This window comes from Paramormyrops kingsleyae, chromosome 1 (assembly GCF_048594095.1).
Source record: "Paramormyrops kingsleyae isolate MSU_618 chromosome 1, PKINGS_0.4, whole genome shotgun sequence".
NCBI classification, from domain to species: domain Eukaryota; kingdom Metazoa; phylum Chordata; class Actinopteri; order Osteoglossiformes; family Mormyridae; genus Paramormyrops; species Paramormyrops kingsleyae.
Window position 1 is genome coordinate 73,230,073 of NC_132797.1, and position 25,103 is coordinate 73,255,175.

At 47.2% G+C, this 25,103-nt stretch overlaps 2 protein-coding genes across 2 annotated transcripts; both read right to left on the reverse strand.

The window, feature by feature from the left end:
• Positions 1-1,435: 1,435 nt before the first annotated feature.
• Positions 1,436-19,004, reverse strand: LOC111859002 (importin subunit alpha-4-like). Its single transcript, XM_072698705.1, has 17 exons — positions 18,809-19,004; positions 13,969-14,013; positions 11,636-11,725; positions 11,373-11,402; positions 11,226-11,278; positions 10,902-10,997; positions 9,822-9,907; positions 9,651-9,737; positions 9,401-9,570; positions 7,655-7,699; positions 6,835-6,966; positions 6,615-6,743; positions 5,865-5,969; positions 5,519-5,590; positions 4,394-4,556; positions 4,184-4,278; positions 1,436-3,901 (listed from the first exon to the last, which is right to left on the reverse strand). Exons 1-17 carry the CDS (start codon positions 18,875-18,877, stop codon positions 3,803-3,805), a joined length of 1,566 nt encoding a protein of 521 aa, XP_072554806.1. The 5' UTR covers positions 18,878-19,004; the 3' UTR covers positions 1,436-3,802.
• A 601-nt stretch (positions 19,005-19,605) lies between these two features.
• On the reverse strand, positions 19,606-24,794 carry LOC111837910 (SPRY domain-containing protein 7). Its single transcript, XM_023800401.2, has 5 exons — positions 24,426-24,794; positions 23,985-24,101; positions 23,375-23,541; positions 22,048-22,150; positions 19,606-20,806 (listed from the first exon to the last, which is right to left on the reverse strand). Exons 1-5 carry the CDS (start codon positions 24,646-24,648, stop codon positions 20,709-20,711), a joined length of 708 nt encoding a protein of 235 aa, XP_023656169.1. The 5' UTR covers positions 24,649-24,794; the 3' UTR covers positions 19,606-20,708.
• Between the last annotated feature and the right edge of the window lie 309 nt (positions 24,795-25,103).

The window sequence follows — 25,103 nt, forward strand, 5'->3', positions numbered from 1 at the left end:
CAACATCACCTATATATGATGAAACATTTGAAGAGGAGCTGACATAGCATTGAAGTTGCCATCATTTACCAGTTAAATTTAGTCAGCTCTTCAAGTTACTGTACGTTGTGAAATAAGCTTACAGTTTGCAGTCATTTTCATTCACAGAGGAAGTTTTTATTAAAAATTGATCAAAATTATTATTTTCAAATGCCAGGCTGAAAATGAAGACAGAGAATCACCCTATTAATGAAATGCCGACCAATCATTAAGTACGAAGTGTGCAAACAAGACATCATGAATGTTGAAGTATACTGTTTATATATATATATAGTTTTGAAAGGTATACTTGCCTGCAAAAGATTGTCAGTAACATTAATTGGAAAGTATAAAGATCCCTTGTCAGACACGTCGACAGGGTGGATTGCAGCTGTCCCTAATTGTGTGTTTGCAGCTTGAATAACAAATGATCTCAAAACAAATTGTTTTTTTCTTGCTGTACTAAAATGGTACTGAACCGTGAAGTTTGTGTATCGTTACACCCCTACTAAATATACACTGGAAATAGGCCTACACTTTCTCTAAATCTTACCTTGGACATGATCAGGTAGCCTGAGCTAACACAACCTGCGTGGCCACACTACCATTTGGTGCTAGCAAGTCCAGAATGGTCACCCTGCAGACAACGATCGGTCAGATATTTTTAACTATAATTTCCCCTGTATCACAATGACCAAGCAACAGCGGGCCCCGCCCTCCTCGAAGGCAGGTGTTACGCCGAAAAAAGCATCCCTGCCGTAGAATGCATGACTGTCTCTAAATGACCGATTGGTCGCTGATCTGAAACGAGTTGAGCTACTTTGTAGAGTTAGGCTACCGTAGTGCTAATCGATAGCCCTAACCCTTACCGTAATCCCCAAATAACGCCTAAAACCGTAATCTCCCCCCAAAAAAAGCCATAAAAGCTCAACTCGTCAGAACACCGGCATGCATTCTACGGCAGGGATGCCTTTTTCGGCGTAACACCGACCTGGGTGCAGTACGTCTCTATACATACGCGAAGCCAACCTACGTGTTATTCAACAACCACATGAATTTGTATAGTAAATACGAAAGCAAAGCACCTTTTCTTTACCACCGTTTCTCCTTAGTAAGCGCTAAATGCCTAGTAGCCAGAAGACGATAGATACCGAGAGAAAACACGGAGTTAATCATGAGACTTCGCCCAGGACCTCGGACAGCGACTGTCACCAGGAACATTTAACCACAGATGACACTTTATCCTACTTACACCTCCAGTGTCTCCCCCCAACATGAAGGATGATAAATCCAGTATCTCAGCAGGATACACACACTGAAATTACCTCGCATTCTATTATGCCTGAAGCGTATCCATTTTAACCCCGGCACCCATACACATCCATGCACACACAATCATCACACTTGGAACAGTGAGGAAGCAATGGCTAACAGCAAGTTTATTTTGGTTAGGATCAGTAATACACAGGCCATGTCCTGAGGGAGCGATGAGAACAGCAATGTCGCCAAGGAGATCCCTGAGATCCCCGATGGTGACGTATGGCTGCGGGCAGAGCTATGCAGGCAGACGCGGTGAGCGGCACGGCCGAGGAGGGCGGCGTGTCCGCTGGGGTTCTACGGCCAAGACACCTTCTGACACGCGGTGAGAGTCCCAGCCCCTGCCTGAGAAGTTTCACGGTTATATTCCAGCAAGAAGGAAAAGCCCGCACAAAAAAAAACAAAAAACAAAAATCCAAACATCGGTAAGTTTTTTTTTTTGTTTTGAAAAAGGTTGTGCTGCTTAGAAATGAAAAACCAAAAGGCACAATGATTTTCAACTCACCTTTAATATGCACAAGAGTTGAAACAATGAGCCACCTTAAAGAGAAATTCAATCTAAAATTTATAAAAAGATATAAACAATCAGAGGCCAAAATGCTATCTGTCGTTTCTATTATTTAAAACGGGTTTTTTTTTCCTCAGCAAGTAAAAATCTTGCAACAAACGAGCTTGTATCTGTCGGAGATACAAGGCAAAAACTCTGATCTTTAAAGTGGCTCTTTCGAGGCGTGTAAATAGTGCATCTGTACACCTGCTAGTTTTGTTCAATTTTTTTTCATGGCTCCGACTGCTCTTCCTGAACACACAGGTTTCTTCACCAGTTAGCAGCCAAAAACATAACTACATTAGTCCAAAAGAAAAAAATGGTTCTGCTTTCCATCCCTTAACAGGTAAAACGCACAGGGATTTTTTTTCTTTTTTGTAAAAATAAAAAAAAAAGATGGTTAAGCGTCCAGTCACAACAGCGAGAAAACCCATTTCTGAAAGCGGTACCGTCCGTCAGCGTGTCACGCAGGTTGGAGATAGACATAAGTCAGAACATTAATATGAGGCGGATCCGGAGCAGCTCTACACGACCCGAACGGGGGAAACATTTCCAAAGAGATGTTCCCGTTTGTACAATTAGGGTCTGATGCAGTAAATCTAAGAACAAAAAAACGTATATATATATATACGGGAACAAAAAGTATTGCAGAGACGCAGTGTGACCGATCCCATCGTCACGTGTTTGAACAACTGGCACTTTCCACAGACAGTAAGCGCGGGTCACTATTCAGAAAGTAAGTATAAGACTGAGAAACCAAACACACAGAAGCTCCACAGTTTAAACAAGTCTACTACTTGTCCTTCTTAAACTAAAAAATGTAAATTAAAAAAAAAAGTTTAGAAAAAAAAAGCCCAAAGCAAGACCAGTGTTTGCAGTGTTTGTGTCTATTCCTCAAGTGGGAGGAGGAAGGGAGAAATTAGGATTAACATTGAGGGGGTGAGGGGATTCGAACCACACCAGCTCAAACTTATGGAAGATTGGGAATCCCCACATCACATAGTATACACGCCTACAGCCTAGTCAGTCAGAAGGGATTCAGGCAACGATGTCACTGCTGTGGAGTTTAATCTTGCGGGAGAAGTTGCAAATCCTTCAGTCTGAGCTCAAGCAGAGCTTAAATCTCCACATTCACTTTTTTCTTCTCATTTTCTGGGTTCCACACTTAGAGATTAGTGCTGCGAAATATTTTTTAAACCTCTCATTCTTCTCAGAATTGTAGTAAAATTAATATCTTTTCCCCCCATCTCACCATGTGCGTGCCTTCAGTTGTGTTCACAGTCATTTTTGTAAATGATGCCATTTTAACACATAAAAACATTCCAATGATAACTCCCAAAACAGAAAGATAAACAAGAGTTTGCTCAGTCCATCGCTGCTCCCCGGCCTGTCCCCTCCTCCTCAGAAGCCAGGCTGGCACCAAACAGCCGCTGTCTGTCCCTCCTGGCCCGGCCCAGACGAAGAGCCTCAGTCCAGAAGCTGGTGGGCTCTGCAATCGCTTTAGTGAGCCTGGGATTCCAGGGAAGTAAAAAAGGATGACAGGATGGCAGGGGGGGGGGTGGGGGGCAAGAAAGAAAAATCCTCTCACACTGAAGCTGGGATTTTTCCTTCTTTCTTGTCAATATGATACGTTTTTAGGATCATGCACAAGCAGCTCCTGTCCGCGAGTTTCAGCGAGAGGGACGTTTGGCAACTGCAGAGTGAACAGAGAGGAGGCCTTTTCCGTCACAACGCCTCTGTAACCAAGAGTCATCAGGGGTGGCAGGGGTGGCAGGGGTGAGGGGACGTTGGAGAGGATCGTCTCGAATTGTCTCCGATCCTTCAGTGCGTGGTCGCGGAGTGCGCTTCTGGTTAGTAGATCTACTTAGGTCTCTTGAAGGTGACAAGGTGCTGAGGATGTGTATGGGGCAGGACTTCGCTTTAAAATTTGAACTCCTTAGTCTGCAGGTTGGAGGCTGGGTCAAAGTTGAACGTCCCGCCTTGAGTGGCTTCAGGAATCAGACTTGGGTCTTCATCGATCTTGGGGGTGGGGGGGCAGCAAAACAAAATAACAAGGGTCAGCATCATGAATGAGGTCTGCAGATTTTCCTTGCAATAAGTCACTGCTCAGACTGTTTAAGTACCAAATAAACAGCTTAAAGGAGAGTACCCACACATTGAGCCAAAAGGCCGATATTCTAACTGCGATGTGTCACAACTAAACCAACGCAAAACTATTCTGTATGAACATTTTCATTTCACATACAAAACCAGTATCATACAGGTCAGTGACCAAGATCCATGTTTAACTGGTGCACCTACATCATCTCCTGAAAAGTACTGGTCGATGATTTCAAATGCCAGTTTGTAGATCTCCTCATTCTCGTGTTGTTGCAGATTCTCAATTTTCTCCAAACCTACGATGAAGACAGGATGATGACTTTTGAGGACAAAACTCGTCTAACTGCATCTCACTGACTGTGCACCTGCACAGTGACAAAGCCGAATCTAATCTAACATGAATGATCTTACCGCCACATTCTTCAATAATCTCCGCGATAGTGCTGGCCTCCTCGCCTGCCATGATCAGAATGTTCTTCAGCCCATCCAGGACAACCTGAACCACCTGAGAGTCCTTCACAGACAGCAGGCTGCAGAAGGGCGGGACCACGTTCTGCTGGACTAGGAACTCCACCTGTGGAAAAAATCAAAGCTGTGACTGAACGAGCAGAATCTTAGTGCATGAACTGCATTTTCTCTTTTTGGGAGGGGGGGTCTTAACCCTTTGGGGTCTAGGGGTAGGAGACACACTTTCACTGACTGGGGCATGATCACACATTTCTTCAAATATCATAAACTTAACTCATGGCAAATAAATTATTTCTTATATATTTGTTTTGCCATTACATTCATCTTTATCTTAATGTATATTGTAAATATGTCAGATTTATGTTAAGTTTGTAATTTGACATCAAAGTATAGACATTGCAAAATGCAGTTTGGAACACTTGCAGAAACATTATAAAAGTACATAGTAAGCAATGCTGGCAGTTTGTTTTGATCCCAGATATCTGATCAGCAAAGTCTTGGCTACATGAAGATGACTAAATGGTGTAGTTGCAACATTCAGTTGGATAAATGCATAAGAAAATGGTAACTCATGCCACTATTTCTGGCTCCTTTAATTGAATATGTAGCAACTTTCATGTGTATGAATGAGCCATTGTCACCTGGCCACGTTCCCCCCCCCCCCTTTTATGGCGCTGAAGGGGATGTATCTGGATCGCGTTTCACCGTTGCGCTGTTAATCAAATTACCATGCGAATGCGATTTGAATACGCGCTAATGCGGCTATTTAGAATGTGAATAGCGATCTTCGGGTGAGAGCGGTACTACACGCCCCCGATGCAGGTAAAACAAAGTAAGGTGACATGGTTTACTTTTTTGCCGATTTAACCTAATTTTAAAAACTTTAATACTTCCGACAATGGACGTTTTGAAAAGAAGACCGATTACGGATTTAGCCAGCGTTTTTTTCATGACTCTACATTAAGATTTCAGCGAGATATAAACTGAAATAGACGCGAAAAGTACGCTGCGTCGCCGACGATGCACTCGACCCCAGAGGGTTAAGAAAAGAAATAGAAATTAACTTACCTGATCTTTCCTTCCACTTATCGTCAAGTTGCTTATTGCCCAGGCAGCTTCTTTCTGTGTGCCAAAGTCACCCTGTAGACAGAAAGGGGCTGTGCATCACTTCTCTGTGACCAGCTTCACCACACTGTGAATGATCTGCACAAAACAAACTGCATTTGATGACAGCGAGGTAGCAGAACATTTACATTAAGCTAGTCCCCAATGGGGGGAACAGATGACATTCCATTTAAGAATATTGCCATTTCTCATTCATATAGCGATTGCACTTGCAGACTGGGGCTTACTACCAAACTGCAATATGTGGGAATCAGGGATGTGTACAAGTTGGTGGTGATGGTGGAGCGACCTTGGCCAGCTGCTGGATGATCATGGGAATCAGACCAGCGTCGATGACAGCCTGGACCTGCTGCTGGTTCCCAGCTGTAATGTTAGACAAGAACCACACTGCCTCCTGCAAAGGCAAGACAGACGTGTTAACTTTGGTTTCACCTTCACAAACCACGGGCTCAACAGGGATGTTTCTCAATCCATCATGTTTGCTGGTGACAGCGAGATAATGCGTACAAGAAAAATATTATTGACTGCTGTGTGAAGGCAATACATGCAGGGCAGCTACAGGACCATTTGGGATGATGTTAAACACAGTGAGGGTCCCACAAAACAGATCTTGGCCTTTTTATTGGAGGGTTAGGTTGTCTTGGCTGTCTGAGTTCTCTGCAGTTCTGTTAGTCTGCAGCTGACCTGTCAGCTCCCAGTGGTGCAACTGCAGTAGCCAATAAGAGCTTGATTTTTGACAACAAAGCCAACCAGGCGCCAACCAGGCTAACAAAGCCAACCAGGCGCCAACCAGGCTAACAAAGCTAACCAGGCGCCAACCAGGCTAACAAAGCCAACCAGGTACCAACCAAGCTAACAAAGCCAAGCAGGTATCAACCAGGCTAACAAAGCCAACCAGGTACCAACCAGGCTAACAAAGCATTAAGGCGGCAGGTAAGGGAACATATGGTGATGACACATAAGTCACAAATAAAAATCAACGAAGTACAACTGGGATAAACACGCTACAGGCTGATCACAAGGCTGCTGTTGCTCTTACCTTGTTGATCTTCTCTTTGTGGTGTGTGAGCAGGTTGGGGAAGTGGGACAGAACGTCGCAGTTCAGCACGACCTGCGTCTGCTCATCTGTCCCAGTCACTATGTTGCCCACAGCCCTCAAGGCTGCAGTCTTAACAGGAAGTGACACGTTAGCCCCACCATGTCACACCCAACAATCAGTATTCAAGCAAGCAAGCAAAAAAAAAAAAAAGCCAGCTCACCTGAACTTTGACCTCTTGGTGACTGAGCAGAGGGACCAGGAAGGGGACCACACCCGAGTCGATGACCATTTGGATCTGTTCATTTCCTCCATCAGTCAGGTAGGACAAAGCCCACACCGTGTCGACCAGAATCTAACACCAGACGGAGGGACAGGTCCGTTCAGACACAAGAATGTCCAGTAGATAATGGTTGGCTTAACTGGATGATTTTAAGGCTCATTGGATTTACTGGCATGAGCAACGGCAATAAACCAAACGCACCTATAATGTTTACGATGAGAAAAGCAAGTTTCTCTGAAAACACTGAGAAGCTATGCCATCGGTATTATAATTTACTACCCTTAAACTTGGATTATTATTCTGGTAAGTGTTATAAGCAACTGTTGGGGAGAGGGAATGTTCTATTATGCCACACAAAAGCATCAGGACTGGAAACTTTTTCTTGTGTGAATGGAGTTCATTTGTGAGCTTTTAAACTGAGTAGGTAAAATAAATGAAAAGATCTTGCTGTTCAACGTTACGAGAGCTCGAATTATAAGATTACTTCGGAGGCGTTTTATTTTTTTTAAGACTTTGTGACCGCCATTTAGGGTTTATAACTGTAAATGACTTGTACTCGCCACAAAGGTGGGCATGAGCTCACAGGAAGTGGAGCACGGCCTCCAGCAAATCACCCAGGCCGCGGGAAGGGCGCCTCTCGGCACGGCCTCCTTCAGCCCTAAGCCTGTCTGTCACTGCCGAGAGGAAGCCTGACAAAGCTTTGTGGCAGCAGCTGCGTTTACAGGAGGCATGAACTCAAAACAGATGAGGCGGCACTTACATTAATATCGGTGTGATAGATCAGAACGCACAGGGCGGGCAGGATCTGATACGGAGGGAGGGAGGGAGAGAGAGAAAGGCTGAGTGTGCAGCAAACAGATGACTCAGCACTGATAGGCAGGCATTTTATCAGATGCCACCATCAGAACCAGAACAGGCAAACGCTGGGTCAGTACCTGGCCGCAAAAAGCTGCCTCCATATCGACCCCCCAGCATCAGCGGCATCAAGCGCTAAGCTGCTACTATCCTACTACAGGACCGACTATGCCCCCCGCCCCCCCCCCCCCCCCCCGAACTCTCACACTCACCGATTACTTTATAATCTTCCACTCAGCAATGAATGGATCACACAAACCGGGATGGAGAAAACACAGACACACACACACACACATACACACACACACACACACTCTCACACACACACACACACTCTCACAAACACACACACACACACAAATGAAATGAGGCAACATACAGGCAAGCACTAAAAATAAAGCATTGTTGCAGGAGGTCAGAAAATGACACATTTACACTCCATGCATTGTCTCTGCTGTCAAGCATGACTGGGTCAGTACCGAGTCTCCCCTATCTGTGTCCCCTCCACACCGGCGAGGACAGTTCCCGCACAGAGAGTCTGTTTACTCAGAAGCGAACTGCGTTAGTCATCAAGCTAATGGGTGATTACAAACACAGCCGTAAAAGCTGGGCTATGTAAGGATCCATCGCTGTTCCCAGCTTAGATTATCAGCCCTGAGGTTTAGTGGCTTAAATGAATTCTGATTGGTCCAAATTCTGGCCTTTTCAAACAGTGGAAGGTCCACTTTCCCAGTCCGGTCCACAGAGACCCACAGACAGTCCATGTTTTTGCTCCCTCTCAGCTCCCAGTAGATAGCAGAAACATGGACTGTCTGGCAGGGAGCTGGGAGGGAGCAAAAACGTGGACTGACTGTAGGCAGGAAAGGGTGTGTGATTCAGTAACTGGCTGCGAAATGGGTGGTCATGAGGACGTGGGGATTGACAGGCACTGTACTGGGGTACAAGTTCTAACCCAATACAGAGGGAGGACAGGAGACAATGGGGGGGGGGAGCCACCCACACAACCCCTCACTCATATCAAAAATCATATGCTGCTTTCAACCCAAGAAAATAACATTACCCGTGAAGTTTACACACACACACAAATGGACACACGCAATACATTTACTTAGAGCAGGGGGGGGCAATCTTATCGGCAAAGGGCCGCTGTGTGTGCAGGTTTTCGCTGCAACTCCCTAATTAGGTCACTAATTAGAGGACTGATTGGCTGAAGAGTCCTCACACCTGGGTTTGAACAGCTGACCTGCAGGTTATCCCAAACACCTGCATACACACCGGCCCTTTGCCGATAAGATTGCCCCCCCTGACTTAGATCATACATCACAAGAGGCTGAAACCAGCGACCTTCTGATCACAGACACAGAGGCTTAGCACACTGAGCTAGACGCTGCCCCCTATAGAAAACTCACTACTGAAAAATAAGGTTTCAGTAGTGAAACCTTTTTAAATATTTAAATTGACTAATGATCCTAAACACCAATTAACATGAGCAAATAAAACAAGCGTCACTAAAACAGCGTGTTCTATAGCAAAGGGTGTTTCTCCCTCTCTCTCTCTCTCTGAGATGCGCGCACACACACACACACACAGACACACACACACACAGACACACACACACACAGACACACACACACACACACACACACCTTACCTCTTGCACCGTTTCTATCGGAGGAGGAGGGTCCTTGTTCCTACACAGGTTCACGATGACCCAGGTGACGTTCCGCAGGAAGGTAATGGGAATGGAGGGGTTGATGAAGGACAGCAGCGGTTTGACCACACCCAGCGAGATGACGTAATCTCGGCACTGTGGCCCGTCGCCTGCGGGCACGGGAAGGCGGGGTCAGGCTGCGGGAAGTCGGCCTGATGTGGGCAGGACTTCCTCCGAAGGGGCGACTCACCGATGATGTTGCCCAGCGCCCAGACAGCCTGCTCGCACACGTTCTGGTGGGGGGAGTGTAACAGCCGCAGGAAGAGCGGGACCGCGTCTGCGGGTGCGATCAGACAGTGGTCAGACCCTCACTGGCACACAGATTAGAGCTGGGAAGAAACACGTCAGCTGGGGGACTCACTGGATTTGACCACAGCCTGAGTCTGTGCGGAGGTGCCGGATGCAATGTTTGTCAGAGCCCAGGCCGCCTCGAACTGCAAGGACGGGCTGCGGGAAAAGGCGGGACTGTTAGCTCACAGACAGTGGTGGGCGGGGCACCGAAACGCTACAGGCCGCTCCCACTTTTCAGGTCATGGTAGCTTTAAACCTCTGCAGCTGAATACGACAAACACCATCTTCTTCACAGAAACCCCCCCCCCCGTTTCTCCAGCACCCGGATGGCGACGCCGCGACCGGCATGGATCACTAGGTCAGATGCCGGAGCCTGGGAACAGCGACCATCGGCAGCGGAGGAACTCAGATCTGTTTCTATTGGCAGGCGGAGACCAAGCCGCTGGCCCCAGAGCGAGCCTGACAGTGCGCTCCCACACGCCGCCTCCCCCCATGACCTCTGACCTCCACAATCTGGCCAGAAGTTACTGCGCACGGGGAGATAAAATACCATGGTGCGCAAATCTAGGCATGCCATTACAGCGGGAAGCAAGCATTCAGGAAACGGGGACTTTCAGATCCAGTCTGAAGATCTAAACCAGCCAAAAAATTAAAAAAATAAATAAAAAAACAGTAGGACGCAAGCATGCAAAAGCTTCCAGTTCCTAAGCGGCTGAGACCAGTGTCACTCAGATGGACTCCGAGGAGCCCTCAGTGCCCCTGTCACCAGGACATGTCACCGCATTTATGTTACATTGTCCACGGTGCTGTGTCACCCTGCACCATCTGTCACTCCAACAGTTCCACCCCTATTACTTAGGCCACGCCTCCCTGGCACCAGGCCCACTGATATCTGTCAGGGAGTGAAGACTGCCCCCTGCCCCAGCCCACGCCCACCACCCTCCCCTAGGGGACACAGGAAGTGAAAGGCTCCACACTGGGTGACTGGGAACCAGTTAGAGGGCAGAAGGAAAGGACATGGCACACATGGATGCTATGGCACTCCAACACGTGTGCACACACACACACACACACACACACACAGACACACACACACACAGACAGACAGACACACACACACACCCCATCCTCAAGCAGACTACATACTCACTTGTCATCCCTTTCCAGGCATTTCACCAGGATGGGGAGAATTCCCGACTTTATCAAGTCATCGATGGGGGGGTTTCTGTCGCTCGAGAGCAGTTTTCTGCAAGAGAGGATGAGTGTCAGAGCAGAGGATGCGGCAGGAAAAGCCAAGGGAGCCCCCTGGTGGGGATTCATCTACACTGCAGCTGCCGGGGACAACAAACACAGACTCAGCTCCCAGGCAGCATCTGTCTCTCTCTCTCTCACACACACACACACACACACACACACACACACACACACACACACGCACACACACACACACACAGACACACACACACACCCTCACCTGGCTGCCTGCACTGCGCTGAGCTGCACGACGGGGTTGTCACTGGTGGCGTTCTTCAGAAGCACACAAAACGACATTAGCACTTCCCACAATCCCACAGGGCGTCAGAAGTGCATAACGATTATCCACACGCTTACTGAGCCTTACCTGTAGGATCACATCTAGTGTCACATTTTGCTAGAAGGAGGGGAAGAAATAGAGACACTGAAAACAAATCATATGACACCCCCCCCCCCACACCTGGCAGCTTAAATCTCCTGTCATTGGTCTATGAGCGTGACGGCACGCAAGATGGGCGGGCTCAAGGCTGAATGAGCCAATCGGCTTTGACATACAAACAAGGGATAACAACAACACAACTAAACCTGCCAGATTACCCAGGGGCTGCGGTGACGTGATAGCACACTTACTCCTTTGAAGTCTGTATCTATGTCAGAGTCTTCGAGGCTCTCCTCCTGTGGGACGTTGCGTTTCTTCAGCAAGTGTTCGTCTCTTTTGTTCTGGGGGGTGACAAAGAGGCTCATAAGTGTGACCCACAGCTCAAGGGCCCCCACCAGACAGACATTTGGTACATAAAGCAGCTGTTTGCACCAAATATTTGATTTTCTATTTGCCTCTATTTTATCTTCATGTTTTTTATTGTCCTGCTTGTATGTTTGGTTGATACGTCCTGCCACCACCGGCTCCAAAAGAAGTTCCTTACACTTTCTGTACTAGGCAAATAAATTCTGACAAACCCAACCATAAAAATAATCTCCACTGCAGGTTCTGTTCCCAGTTTCCCCCAGTGTCACTTAATGAACCTCCAAAAACATTTAGAATGCTACTAAATGAATTTAGTCTGTATGCCATTCATAATATCCACTATTAACTTCGTAAATGTCATTTACAGGCATGTAAATCACGGGCAGGTTGATGGCATTTCACTCAGTCCCTAATGTGCACTTTGCTATGACCTCCACTACAGCACCAGATTCACAGAAGGCTGTGGATTAAAACTTAAGTAAAAGCCTAATTTGCATGCCAGTAACCCCCCCCCCCCCCCCCAAACAGAGGGTTCTAAACACCCTGTAGACACGGTTACTATAACTTAACATCGCCAAAAGCTCCAGAGGAACTTCTCCGAAGGTAGGAGAGACCTTTGGAAATGTTCCAAAACCGAATGCTTTCCCCCTGAGTGATGTAATGGGGGTAGGGTGCACACCTCCCCCCTCCCAGCCAAAGAACAATGCCGGAACCAGCCAATTATGTCAGGGAGGAATGCACTGGGTCCTCCAGCGTAATCCCCCTGCCGCCCGGCGGGGACTCCCCACACCGCCCCCCCCCCCGCCATACTAACATCCTCCCGAGAGGAAAAGCGACTCTGCCCTTCACAGCGACCCACGGCCTGTCGCTCTGCATGAGACGGCCTCAGCACACAGGTCCCCACGTCCCCTCAGCATCGACATCAACAAGCGCGGATCGACCGTGACGACGTTTAGAAATGTAATCAGTTGTGAGCCTAGTATGCCAAGCAGCAGCAGTGCAAAGAAAATATATTCTGCGGTCACCTCCTCCGTGGGGGGGGGGGGCGGCTGCGCCAGAACAGAGGCCCCCACAGCGGCCGGCCTGAGCAGCCGCTGGAGGCTGAAGATGAACCCAGTTACATACAGCAGCTCAACTCAGCGCCCACAGCCCCGGGGTCAGGTGCAGGGAACCAAAGCAGAGCCTGAAACTCTCCAGGTCATTTCAGCAGAAGCTAAAAGAGATCCGGCCTGGAGGGGGGGGCAGGTCCTGTGACCTCCAGGGGTCCACCAGAGGGGTCCACTCACATAAACCCACTGCATGCGCTGTATGACCCTCCGATAGGTTAATGAAGCCGGTCTGCAATGGACGAGAGAACTGCCAACCCATAATGCAACACAATCTAAGTCATGTGACCAGCATGACGGCCTTCAGTTAGGCAGCATCCCTGCTCTCTGAAGAGCGAAGCCGCCTGACGCCGTCAGAATCACACGCAGACCACACAGGCTGCTCACGTTGTTACGGAAGTGCTGCAGCCTGGAGGAAGAACATGTGTGTCTGACTGCATGAGTCCAACAAGCCCTCAAGCCAAAGCAAGCAATGAGCAAACACTAAGCCCTAAACACACATGCACTAAACATACTTCTATTTCAGTGAAGGAACACGAAGTCCGGCCAGGTGGGAGGGCAGGATTTTTGTGACGAACCCAGTACTGGCAGCACATTTTTACCCCCAGGTGATACGAGCGTGAAGAAATGCATGGGAAAGCAGGACGGGCCGTTTCCCAGGGCGAGGACAGCGCCCCCAGCAGGCAGCGGGACGTGTGGCATCTCGCACCAACTCGCAGCCCCTGCCGTGACTCACGCACTTCACCTCTGACCCCAGCGAGTCAGCGTCTCTCAGATCCAACAAACCCCGCGCACAGATCGCACCATGGAAACTCTGACGTCAGAGAACCGCAAGGTTAACAGTCTGTTCAGGTGCTATCACCCTCCTGCAGAATAAGGAACAACGTGGGACAGAGCGTCGCTGCTGAGCCCCAACAGGAGGACTGAGGGGAGTTTCTCCCCAGCATCACCTGCGGCAGGGGGGGGGGGGGGGGGTGCATTCTCAGGCAGGCAGATGGGACGGTGAATGCACAGCCCCTGGGACATCTTGGCTTTCTGTCTGGGGAGTTTCCCATTTAAATATCCAACAGACCCCATGTCGGCCTTTAGACAATAGCGTAAAGACTTCTTACCTTCCGCAGCTCCACTGTCACCTCGTTCCTGTGTCTCCGCATCGTCTGAAAGAGGAGAGAGGGTCACCGTTACTGGTCATGCTGCAATGCCCCACAAGGTTCACGGTCCACACGACGCCACGTCTGCTGCCGGTCAGGTGACAGAGAACACGGCCAGTCGGGGTCCCGGCCCCTAAGCTGACCGCTCCATTCAGGTTCTGCCAATGGCACTCAGCGGGATTAATGACCAACCAAAGAAGTGTAACCTTGGGAACGGGCCAGAGCACCGTCACTATGGTGACACCAAGAATCACTCACCTCCACCTTTTGAAAACAATGTAATGTCTAAAGGTCCAAGGAGGGTGGAGATTGATCAAACTAAAAAGCCGTATAGCTGTTGTTGTTCATGTGTGTTTATATACGGGCAGTACGAACGTTCGACACCACTTGTACTTACGAACAAACAGCCAAGCCTATTATATACAAAATGAGAGATATATATTTAGTTATATAAGAATATAATGGTTCGTAAGGAGGAATGCACACATGACTTTGTAATGCTCGTGAAAATATTGCACGAGATACAGTACAGCGCCGTACTATGTAGTTACTTATATTATTATGTAATGTAATGTATTATGTAATGGATTTTTATTTTTATGTATTTAATCCAATAGGGCAGCGTCCATGTTTTTGCCCCCTACGACCTCCCTGCCAGACAGTCCATATTTTTGCTACCTCCCAGCTCCCCAATGCCTGGTGGGAGGAAAATGTGGGGGGGGGAGTTGGGGTCCCTGAGGACCGGACTGGGAAACACAGGGTATCTAAGGGTTTTCTCTTAAAAACCAGGGATAGAGGACCACTGATCTGGATTACACACCCGGCTTGAAGTCACCGGCCGAGTCCCCAGGGGCCAACCTTTCACGCTTGGGTTATTTCTGCCTCCAAGAGACCTTCTACATTTAAGAATTTAAAAACTGCAGGACATAAACAACAGCTGAGGCTCTGGAGAACGGCACAGACCAGCCTTGGCCACACACAGGGTAACTCACTACAGGGCTCAGAAATCACGATCACCCAGAGTGGTACGCCCCGCGCGGGGATCACCCAGAGTGGTACGCCCCGCGCGGGGATCACCCAGAGTGGTACGCCCCGCGCGGGGATCACCCAGAGTGGTACGCCCCGCGCGGGGATCACCCAGAGTGGTACGCCCCGCGCGGGGATCACCCAGAGTGGTACGCCCCGCGCGGGGATCACCCAGAGTGGTACGCCCCGCGCGGGGATCACCCAGAGTGGTACGCCCCGCGCGGGGATCACCCAGAGTGGTACGCCCCGCGCGGGGATCACCCAGAGTGGTACGCCCCGCGCGGGGATCACCCAGAGTGGTACGCCCCGCGCGGGGATCACCCAGAGTGGTACGCCCCGCGCGGGGATCACCCAGAGTGGTACGCCCCGCGCGGGGATCACCCAGAGTGGTACGCCCCGCGCGGGGATCACCCAGAGTGGTACGCCCCGCGCGGGGATCACCCAGAGTGGTACGCCCCGCGCGGGGATCACCCAGAGTGGTACGCCCCGCGCGGGGATCACCCAGAGTGGTACGCCCCGCGCGGGGATCACCCAGAGTGGTACGCCCCGCGCGGGGATCACCCATTTAGCCCAGGACTCCAGCCAGGGGGGGGGGGGGGGGGGGGGGTGTTGCTCTTAGATCATATTAGACCTTGTGATGCAGCCTCCCAGCTAGTGTTACCATCCCAAACAGTCACATGCACAGACTGGGTCATGTAAGCACCAAGTGCAGATGGCAGTAATATATTTCGTCTGTGTTCAGGCTTTACTTTCACACCAGGGCCACCAACTTTAATGAGTTTTCCGCCAACAAAAAAAATGAACATTTACATTTATCGATTTAACAGGCTCATTCAGCGGCTTTGGCGGCCCTGACCCACCTCTGTCGGGGGGGGGGACGACGACGACGACAGCCCCATAGCATTGGGAATTTGGGAGGCACCACGCTCTCTGGCTCTCAGGAAACCTCATTTCCACAAGGCTAAATTCTGTGACATGTTTTGGTAAAAACCTACAATTGAATATTAATTTCACAGCATTCGGCAATCAATTGCTTTAATTCCTGGATTAAAAGACTAAGTCTTTCATATTCAGTCTCATTGGGTTCCAGCTTCCTCACAAACTGAGGACTGTACAGCCTTGCACCACTGCATGCTGGGAGTTATTTCAGATTAACTCTTGCTGATAGTGATTACATGCGACTTCGCACATTATAGAAAAATACTGCAACAAATTCTTCCAAAATAAAGCACTTGTGATTCTAATCATGAATTACAATTATCAATGCTTTTAAGACATTAAAAAACTGTATAAATATTTCTTGAATTCAGGAGTCACAGACTTAAGTGAACTTCAAATGAACACTAAAGTCTCCAAGTCCACAAATGAAGCAAAACAAAGGAGACACAAATTCACTTCCCACATGCTAGTAGAGGTGAGATCAAGATCATGATCATTGCCAGTCCATAAAACCTTAAGAGAACTGAAAAGAACACCCAGAGCACATAGGGGCATCTCTGAAAACCACGAGGAGAATCACTGCCTCTGGGCAAACATCCCCACAGCTTTAGCATTAGCTACACAAACATCCAGTCTTGCTAGAAGACAGCTCTACCATGAGAAGCAGGAGACACAATTATTGCCTCAATCACCGGAATTCACATCGCATTACCACGGTGCGCATGGATACCAAAACAATCCAGCCAGAGAATAGGTGCGGCTCTCGCTGAGCAGACCTTATTTTACAAAACACCCTGAAGCTAGCAAGCCCAAATCCAGCATTACTGAAGCACTTTCACCACCGAACACCACATGGCCTGATACCAGTAATCATGGATGATATTAGCTTGGCGCTACATTGCAGTCACAGCCCCTGAGTATTCTCAGCCAGGTCAAAAAAAAAACTAATTTAACGATAATTCAAAGTTCAAGGTGACATATTCACATAACCATGCCGAATAAATGCTGGCAAAATTTTAAAAAATAGGAAAAACGAACAAACAGTTTCATTTCATACTAATTTTGTCGATGCATCTTTCTATTCACAGATCGCAGAGGATAATACAAAACTACCATCAGAGTTAAGAACTCTCTAGGGCAGTGGTGGCTTGATGGTTAGGGTAATTGAAATGTAATGTAATTGAAAGATTGCAGGTTCGAATCCACCACCAGCAAGTCACCACTGAGGTACCCTGAGCAAGGTACCGTCCCCAAGCACTGCTCCCCGGGCGCTGAATTAGCTGCCCCCTGCTATGTCACGAAAGTCACATATGGGTCAAATGCAGAGGACACATTTCGTTGTTGCGCACTGTGTGCTGTGGTGTGTTGACACTGATCACTTAATTCTAAAAATTCTCGAAAGCATTTCTCACATAGCACTCGAACTACAACAAAAATATGTTAAAATATAATGATTATTAAGCTACTAATACTAAAATGTGGTGTCATATGGTGTCCAGTCCCCTGTTGTAGAAAAAAATCACACAACGCATACTAATTCATTGCACAATACACAAAACTTTACAATACTCAAAAAACGGTTAAACAGGATAAACTATGACAAAACCATCTTCCATATGAAGTGACTTATTTATAGGACTAACATCTATAGTTTAAAGACAAGTACTGATCAAGGGGGGGAAATGCTACAGCAAATCTGATCAGTTTTTGGGAACCATGAGCAGTCAACATAACGGAATAACTGGACACGATTGTAAATATTCATGTAGGGAAAAGTGCAGCACAGACAAACGCTGGCCATAACATAGAATGTCAAGTAATTATATTCTATTAAATTATATCTCGGCGCCTACGTCCATCGTTTTTGCGGGGAAAACAAAGGGAATGAACCCGAGCGACGATGGTGATGGAAATGAGACCGGATAAGGAAGCCAAAAGCCGCCTGGTGTGAATGTGCGACACGCAGCTCGGAGGAAGGGGCACAGAACCACGAAGAGGAAGCGGATTAAAACGTTTAATCTGGGGGATCGTCTAACATGTGAGGGGAGCCGGCCGGCAGTGCGCTCGGCGTTTTACATAAATGAATGGAAGGTGGCCGAGGCAGCGTCCGTACGGCACATCCCACCGCGCGTTACCAAACCAACGGCCAGAGAGCACATCCATCAGCAGCTCGTTTCCAGTTATCCGTGTCCCTGTTCCCTTACTCCGAGCCGCCTCCCCTGTTCCGGAGAGCCGCCCTCCTCCGGTCTGCCGGCCGTTAAGATGCGCCTGCTAGCGGGTTTACGGCTAACACGCTAGCATGCTAACGGCTAACACGCGAGCGCGCTAGCATGCTAACCTCTCGGGGCGGCGCGGCTGCCGGCGATGCTGCGTAGTATTAATTCCATCTGATAATCGGACAGTTAATCTCCGAACGTTAACCCAGGTGAGCCCGTGGAGCACGAAGAAACACACAAGCAGCCGCCTTATTCCGCGCAGAAACAGGCGGCTGCTTAAACACCATTGTTAAGCCAATGCCGACAATACACACCCGGCTAAGCGGTGCGCGGCCCGGCGACAGGCCTCAGGAATAAAGCTAGAAATGAGATGCTCAAAGCGGGCCTGGGACGCCGGCTGGCCGGGCGGCTACCAGCTTCGGCGGCATGGATCCAGGTTTACGGTGAGGCCTTCTAACAGGCCGCGCCCGCTGCGCCTGATGGCGGCGTAGGGGGTGGAGGATGTTCCGGGGCAGACCGCACCGTACACCCTGAGCATCCAGTCACACCGCCGCCAAGACTGACACGATCCCGGAGAGGCACCCCGAGCGTCGTGCCGCCTCTGCCGGCCATCGCCTCACCTCGACATCGCGCCCTTTATTTTTGAAGCTTTTGATGCGGTGGTTCTCCAAGCCGGCGTTGTCTGCCATGGCTGTGTGCTCGGGGAGGGGGGGGGAGTGCAGTCCGGCGCTCGGAGCTCCAGTGAAAGACAGGAGACTGTCCCGCTGCTGAGCGGAGAGGGAAGGGGGGCGGCGAGGCGCAGCGGAGCGCGTCCGGCCGGGGGGGGCGTGGAGAGGAGGAGCCAAGCGCAGTCACTGACGCCAGGAGGTCGTAACGTGTGCAGGCTTCGCCGGGGAGGGACAGCCCGGCGGTCCTCTGCCACACCCCCGGCCGCAAACACACTATTCAATGGCGTTTCGAGCACCGGCCCTTTTGCGTAGGCTGGGTTCGCGGCTGTTACATAAGAATCATTTACGCCGGGCGACTAATGTCGCTCCGGGGGCGCCGAGGGTGGGAAGAGCTTCACGTAGAACAGATCGTAACTGCTTCTGAGAAGACATTGCGTATAAAAGCATGCGAAGCGGGTATCAAATTAATTCCTTCATGGCAGGCAAAACGATGCCCAAAAGTAATTTTAACTTGAGGCCATATACGTGGTGAATGGAGGCCGAAAGTACACGTTTTATCCCATTTTGACAGACACATTCACACAAGATCCATGAACTAGTTCCGAGTGAACAGCAATCTCTCCTTCCTGATCTTCAGGCTCAAAGCCATCAGGACAGCATCCAGATGCCTAAGGATATTTTAACTGTGTCTGACAACTAGGATTAATTAAATTCAGGACAAGTTGTAATTAAAGTTAGACACCATGTCATTGGGGAGGGAAAAAAAAGTTTATTAGTGCAGAATCACAAAGATTTGGTTTTCAACACTTGAACACTCAGATCCCTTCAGTGCAAAAACTTAATATTTAAATAACTGTTTTTTAATAATTTTTTGAATGCTCCCTGAATCTGTAAACAAACCAAACTCATTCATTTAGCTGGGTTCTTCCAATGTGATACCAAGTTTTTAAAAAAAGCATTTTAAATAAAATTTAAACCTCTGAAGTAAAACTGTCTGCAATCATTACAATTACATATATAAAATATTTTAAGAAGTACTATTAAATTGCCAGACATTAGAATAGGCATGTTTATGCCAATCCTCCAGGAGATTAAATATTTTCAAACAGATAAAGCTCACATTAAGCAAAATACTACTAACAGAAACCAGCCTGATGTATACATCTGTAAGAAGTACATGAAAATCATGGCTTTTAAACCACTTGCCTGTTTCCCCATGGTGAGCAGAGGCCTGGAAAGGAACATGACCGTGATGGGCAACACAACTCCACATGTGGGCAACACAACTCCACATGTGGGCAACACAACTCCACATGTGGGCAACACAACTCCACATGTGGGCAACACAACTCCACATGTGGGCACACACACACTGGTAGGCAAAAAAAAGAAAAGAAAACACATTATGGATGCAGCATTTCCTCTTAGGGAGGACCCCCTGACTGCCACTATCACGATTTTGTAATGTTAACGTCATTGTATATCCACAAAATAAACTTAAATAATGGCCTTTTGACAGTGAAAGTGTGTACAATTGCAGCCAGCAGAAACGAAGCCTTCAGCTCTTGAGGACTTGTGCTAACAACTGTTAGTTATTCTTTAAAATAAAGCAACAACAGCAACTGCAGCAGCAAATACATGAGGCAATCAGAGGCAAGTGTAATATCAGAAAGCGATACTTTCGCCTGACAAGAGGACGTGGAACAGCCTGAATATACAACACTCACAGAGGGACACTCAAGCCAGACTGGGCAAGAACTTGTGGGTCATAGAAATCTGCAGGTCCAGCTCAGACGGGGAAAAGCAACAGGGTAGACTGGCTGCAGGTTCACATGGAGACAGGGCCCACAGCTCAGAAGATCTGCTGCTCAAATAAGATCTTTTCAAAACCTTGAGGGGGAGTGTGGTAGAAGTCACTGAACTGGCAGTCAATTATAGCGCTGTCGTCCACTGCAAGATAAGGCAGAAAACACATGAGGCTTCAAACGAGTACATTTTCAGCAGGGCAAAGCAGAAGGGTGGGCAAAATTGTTTTTAAACAAGACATGTTGGAGTTTACAGAAGTTTAATCAAAATATAACATTCAATTTGAAGCTTAATGGTGGGGGAAAAGGTAATTTCTCCCACAGAAAAGTTGCTTTCACACTGTCCATTTAAAAAAAGTGAAGCAAAAGAATCAACTCTGAATGTATCCTGCCCTCTAGTGGCAACACCAGTTATTAATGAAGAATAACACATTCAGTCGAAATTCTTAGGTTTTCGCATAGGGCTGCACGAAATCACATCACAATTATATTGTGCATGTGCAATACTCACTAGGCTGTTGGATGATGGGCTTAAAATTTGTCCGGCCACCAGGATTTCAGTACCATACAGATGTTTGTATGCACAATTCAATAAGCAGATTAGTAGTATGTCTAAAATATTAATGAGAGGTGTATTGTGATGCCCAAAAGTTAGTAGTCTGAATAAATTAGGTGTATCCTTATGTTTATTAAATTCGGTTAGCAGAGCCACATGCAACTGTTTTGGTAAATCATGGAAGCAATAAGCACTGAAGTCAAGAAAAGGAAGGATCAGCAACCACACAATTAAAAAGAGGAGATTTGTGGATGAATGAGGTTTTTACAAAAACATAAGGATACACCGAATACACAGATTACTCATTTTTGGCCACCACAACACACCTCTCATTAATATTGTAGGTTTACTACTAATCTGCTTAAATTGTGGGTGCAAGTAAATGTCCATTAAGTACCAAAAAGATGGCATCGGGACAAATTTTCACGCACATCATCTAAAGCTCTGGGGGGTGTCCCACAAAGCAGAAATTCTTCATTAGCCAGATACCTTAAGCCAAATGTAAGGACTGTCCAATAGGAATGCCGCTTACCTCTTCTCCTATTGGACAGTTGGCACATTTGGCTTAAGGTATCCAGCTAACTGGAAAATCCTGCTTTGTGGATCACCCCCCCACCTGCCCCGGTCGCTATGTGATATCATACAACCCTGTTTTTGCATCCCTCATCTTGCGCTCCCATGCAACACACACATCAGGTGAGACATAAATGCAAGAAGAGCCATTTATCCGGCGCCCCTGGAGGAGTTTTTGGACTCACAAGGGGTGAACAGAGTGTATTTTCTTAACATTAAACAAAAAATGTGTATTAAGTTCGGGTGCAGCTCTTTACCGTAAACCACTGGGTAAACCGTCCCACGAATTCCTGAGGCTGGGCAGTGCATATTTTTTCCATTTAAATATAAATTCAGCTCTACATGGTCATATGTGACACCCTAAAAAGGAAAAACAGATTAATAAGGTTAATTTGATTAAAACAACTAAACACCAACATTCATATATCACAAAGTGATATTTGAGAGTCCAATCTTCTGTTTTAATTAACTCATTTTCCAGAGAAGAATGCTCAAAGCTGGTATTTCCTTACCAAACACTTATTCTAGTGATGTCCCAAGCTGACAAAAATTGGAATCGGGGCTGATCCAGGCATTTTTTTAATTTACCGGTACCAGCTACCACAGCCTGATCCAAAAGCCGATCCATTTAGTCTCCGGCATCCGCCTAACTTACGTTGGCTGTGTGGATTTTAAGGTTGTGGCACACAGCAGTGAGCCCCAGCCATGTCTGCAATACCATCCTTTTGTTAGGAGGCAGAAACAGTGTTGTTTCATACAATGAATCTAATCTGAGGCGTTTGCAGAAACATTATAAGGAAGAAGAATACTTCAAAATTGCAAGGCTTACTCAGATAAAGAATGCCTTACTGTGTTAGTCTGTGTGTGTATTTAAGATATATTAAAAAACGCATTCAAATAATGGATCGGGACTTTGAATTGGCAGATATACAGTGTCCCCACTAAGTCAAATGTAAAATTCTCTCTCTTTTCCTTGATTTTCACTGACTAAAAAGCAGAATTTCCATAACCTATAAAGAATAGAAAAACAGGCCACCTTTTTGCTGAGCAGACAAAAACCAGTCACGGTATTTTAAACCCACCAATTACTGCGTGTAAAGGGCTCCCCTCTCCCACATTTCATAGCTCAATTAGAACTTTTACAAACTTTACATTTAGCTTTTCTGTCATCTACTCTTAGCACCCAGTCTAAGCGTGTAATAACTCAAAGAAAATACTGCATGAAAAACATTGCATTTTGATGAATGGCAACTAAAGAAGCTACAAAATGCCCTAATATTCCATGACTTGGCCCCCAAATGGATCAAATCTCCTGATTTTCCATGCCTGAAACAGATTTTTTTTGAATTCCCTGATATTCAATGACTTGTGGGAACCCTGGAAATATTGAATATCAAGTTTGGTATCAGCTGGTTATGTTCTAATAAAATCCTTTCTACCAACTACTGAAAATTGTTGTAACTATAAAACGTGTAACATGAAATAACAAACATCTGGTCACAAGTACAGCCATTTAAATGCTATACCATCTACGGTCTAATTTTAGTTTCAGAGCTGGTTTTCAGTCCATTTTCAAATACTCACCACGATATCGCCTTCCTGTGGAAGACTGTTGGCAGGGAGCCTGTTCTTTTCTTCGTTGTTGTGGAAGACTGACCCATCGTGTCTCAACACCAGGCTGTGAATATCCCTCCCCAACGGTATTTGATTCAGGTTGGCCTTCTGGGTAGCCACACCAATTCCCCACACACCTGGAGGCAAGACAGAAACCCTTGATGACTGATCTACACTAAACGTCATACCAATGAGGAAACACAGGCGAGTGGCTAGTTCTGGTACCAATTAACACTCTACTTATGCAACATTTTCCTTTTGTTTCCCCTTACTTATAAGTTTTTATTCTTCCGGATATCCACCATTTAAAGGCATGACAGACACACTTATATGCTTAGAGCTACAAAATAAATGCAGCAGTTTTTCTTCAGGTGTACTCCGTCCAAGAGTCACCAGAGTGAGGTTTCTGTGGTGGCTGTATGAACAACTAGCAAAGTAATGATGATGATAGTAATAATAATAATAATAATAATAATAATAATAATAAAAAATCTAAATTCTTAAAATCACAGGAAAACTCATAGAAATAGGCAGTTGCGATACATCATTTACATCTTTTGTCAGTCAGCGCGGGGCTCACCTGTAGACTGAACCTTGAATTCAAAATAACTCTTGTTCTGGTGAAGCGGAGCATTGGCAAGGCAACCGCCAGTTCCACATATCCTTCTCCCACTCTTAACGATGACCACATCGGTACCTGCCGGGCACGTTTGAGTAACACGGTCAACTGTCGGCAGTCGTGTGCCCAGCTTTACGGACCACTGCTATTGGTCCAACTTAATTTCACACGAGTCAATGCATATACTGCGCGCAAATAATCGCAACAGCTTGTTAATTGGGCTTAGATCTGTAGCAGCAAAAAAAAAAAAAAAACACAATACGACACCGTGGAAACGAATCTAAAGTAAGCCCACGGATGTTGTAAAATTCATAGCTAGCTGATACACGGCGTAACGAACGCCGTCCATGTTATAAGCACAAGTCAGAAATGTCACTGTGTTGTGCTAAAAACACCGCTCACCCATATGGTGGGTATCCAACTGGACCGAGGGCATCTCCTTCATAGGGATGTGCCCCGATGATCCTTCCCCACAGCATCCCAGGCAGCAAGAAAACATCGAGGCCATCGCTGATGAGGAGCGAGCGATCCGTAAACAAGCAGCGCTACTCCTCGCCTTTCCGGAAGCCGAGGTGAGAGGGTCGTATGCACGGATACCATAGATGGTGTGTTCACCGAAGGACATGTATGTCGAGCGTCGAAAACTCCACACAGAACGCACACGTCATTAAACAGCGACCCCTAGAGTTGAAACCTCCGGGAATTGAACGCGGAGCGGATGCTCCTCTTCCCGAGCCCTCCAATCGCGTAGTACGATCGAGCAGTCTCCGTTCCAAATGGCATGGAAACAAGGGTAGAAAATCAAGGTCAGAAATATGTTTTACACGTGACTTACTATTGGTAAACACCGCAACCGCGCTTCCAAGTTACGTTAGAATGTGTTGCATTTCCCCAAAACCGTGGGTAATTCTAAGTCCCAAATTTAATAATAATCGATAAAGATATGCATCATTAGTGAAAGTTTTTCCACTAATAAAAACTTAGATGCTAGATTAGTTACTCAACGCAATCATATTTCAGTAGGCTACGTGTCTATGACAGCCTAAATAGTTCACTGGATAGCAGTGCAAAATAATAAAT

Bases quoted from the DNA above. Each gene is read 5' to 3' on its own strand.
- LOC111859002 (XM_072698705.1), bottom strand. From the start codon at position 18,877: ATGGCAGACAACGCCGGCTTGGAGAACCACCGCATCAAAAGCTTCAAA. The intron at 11,403-11,635 runs GTAAGTGTGCTA...CCCTCCTTCTAG, and splicing joins TAGATACAGACTTCAAAGGA to CAAAATGTGACACTAGATGT. The intron at 10,998-11,225 runs GTGAGGGTGTGT...CCTCTCTTGCAG, and splicing joins AGCGCAGTGCAGGCAGCCAG to AAAACTGCTCTCGAGCGACA.
- LOC111837910 (XM_023800401.2), bottom strand. From the start codon at position 24,648: ATGTCCTTCGGTGAACACACCATCTATGGTATCCGTGCATACGACCCT. The intron at 23,542-23,984 runs GTGAGCCCCGCG...TCTTGCCTCCAG, and splicing joins ATTCAAGGTTCAGTCTACAG to GTGTGTGGGGAATTGGTGTG. The intron at 22,151-23,374 runs GTGAGTATTTGA...TTTCCTTTTTAG, and splicing joins CACAGGAAGGCGATATCGTG to GGTGTCACATATGACCATGT.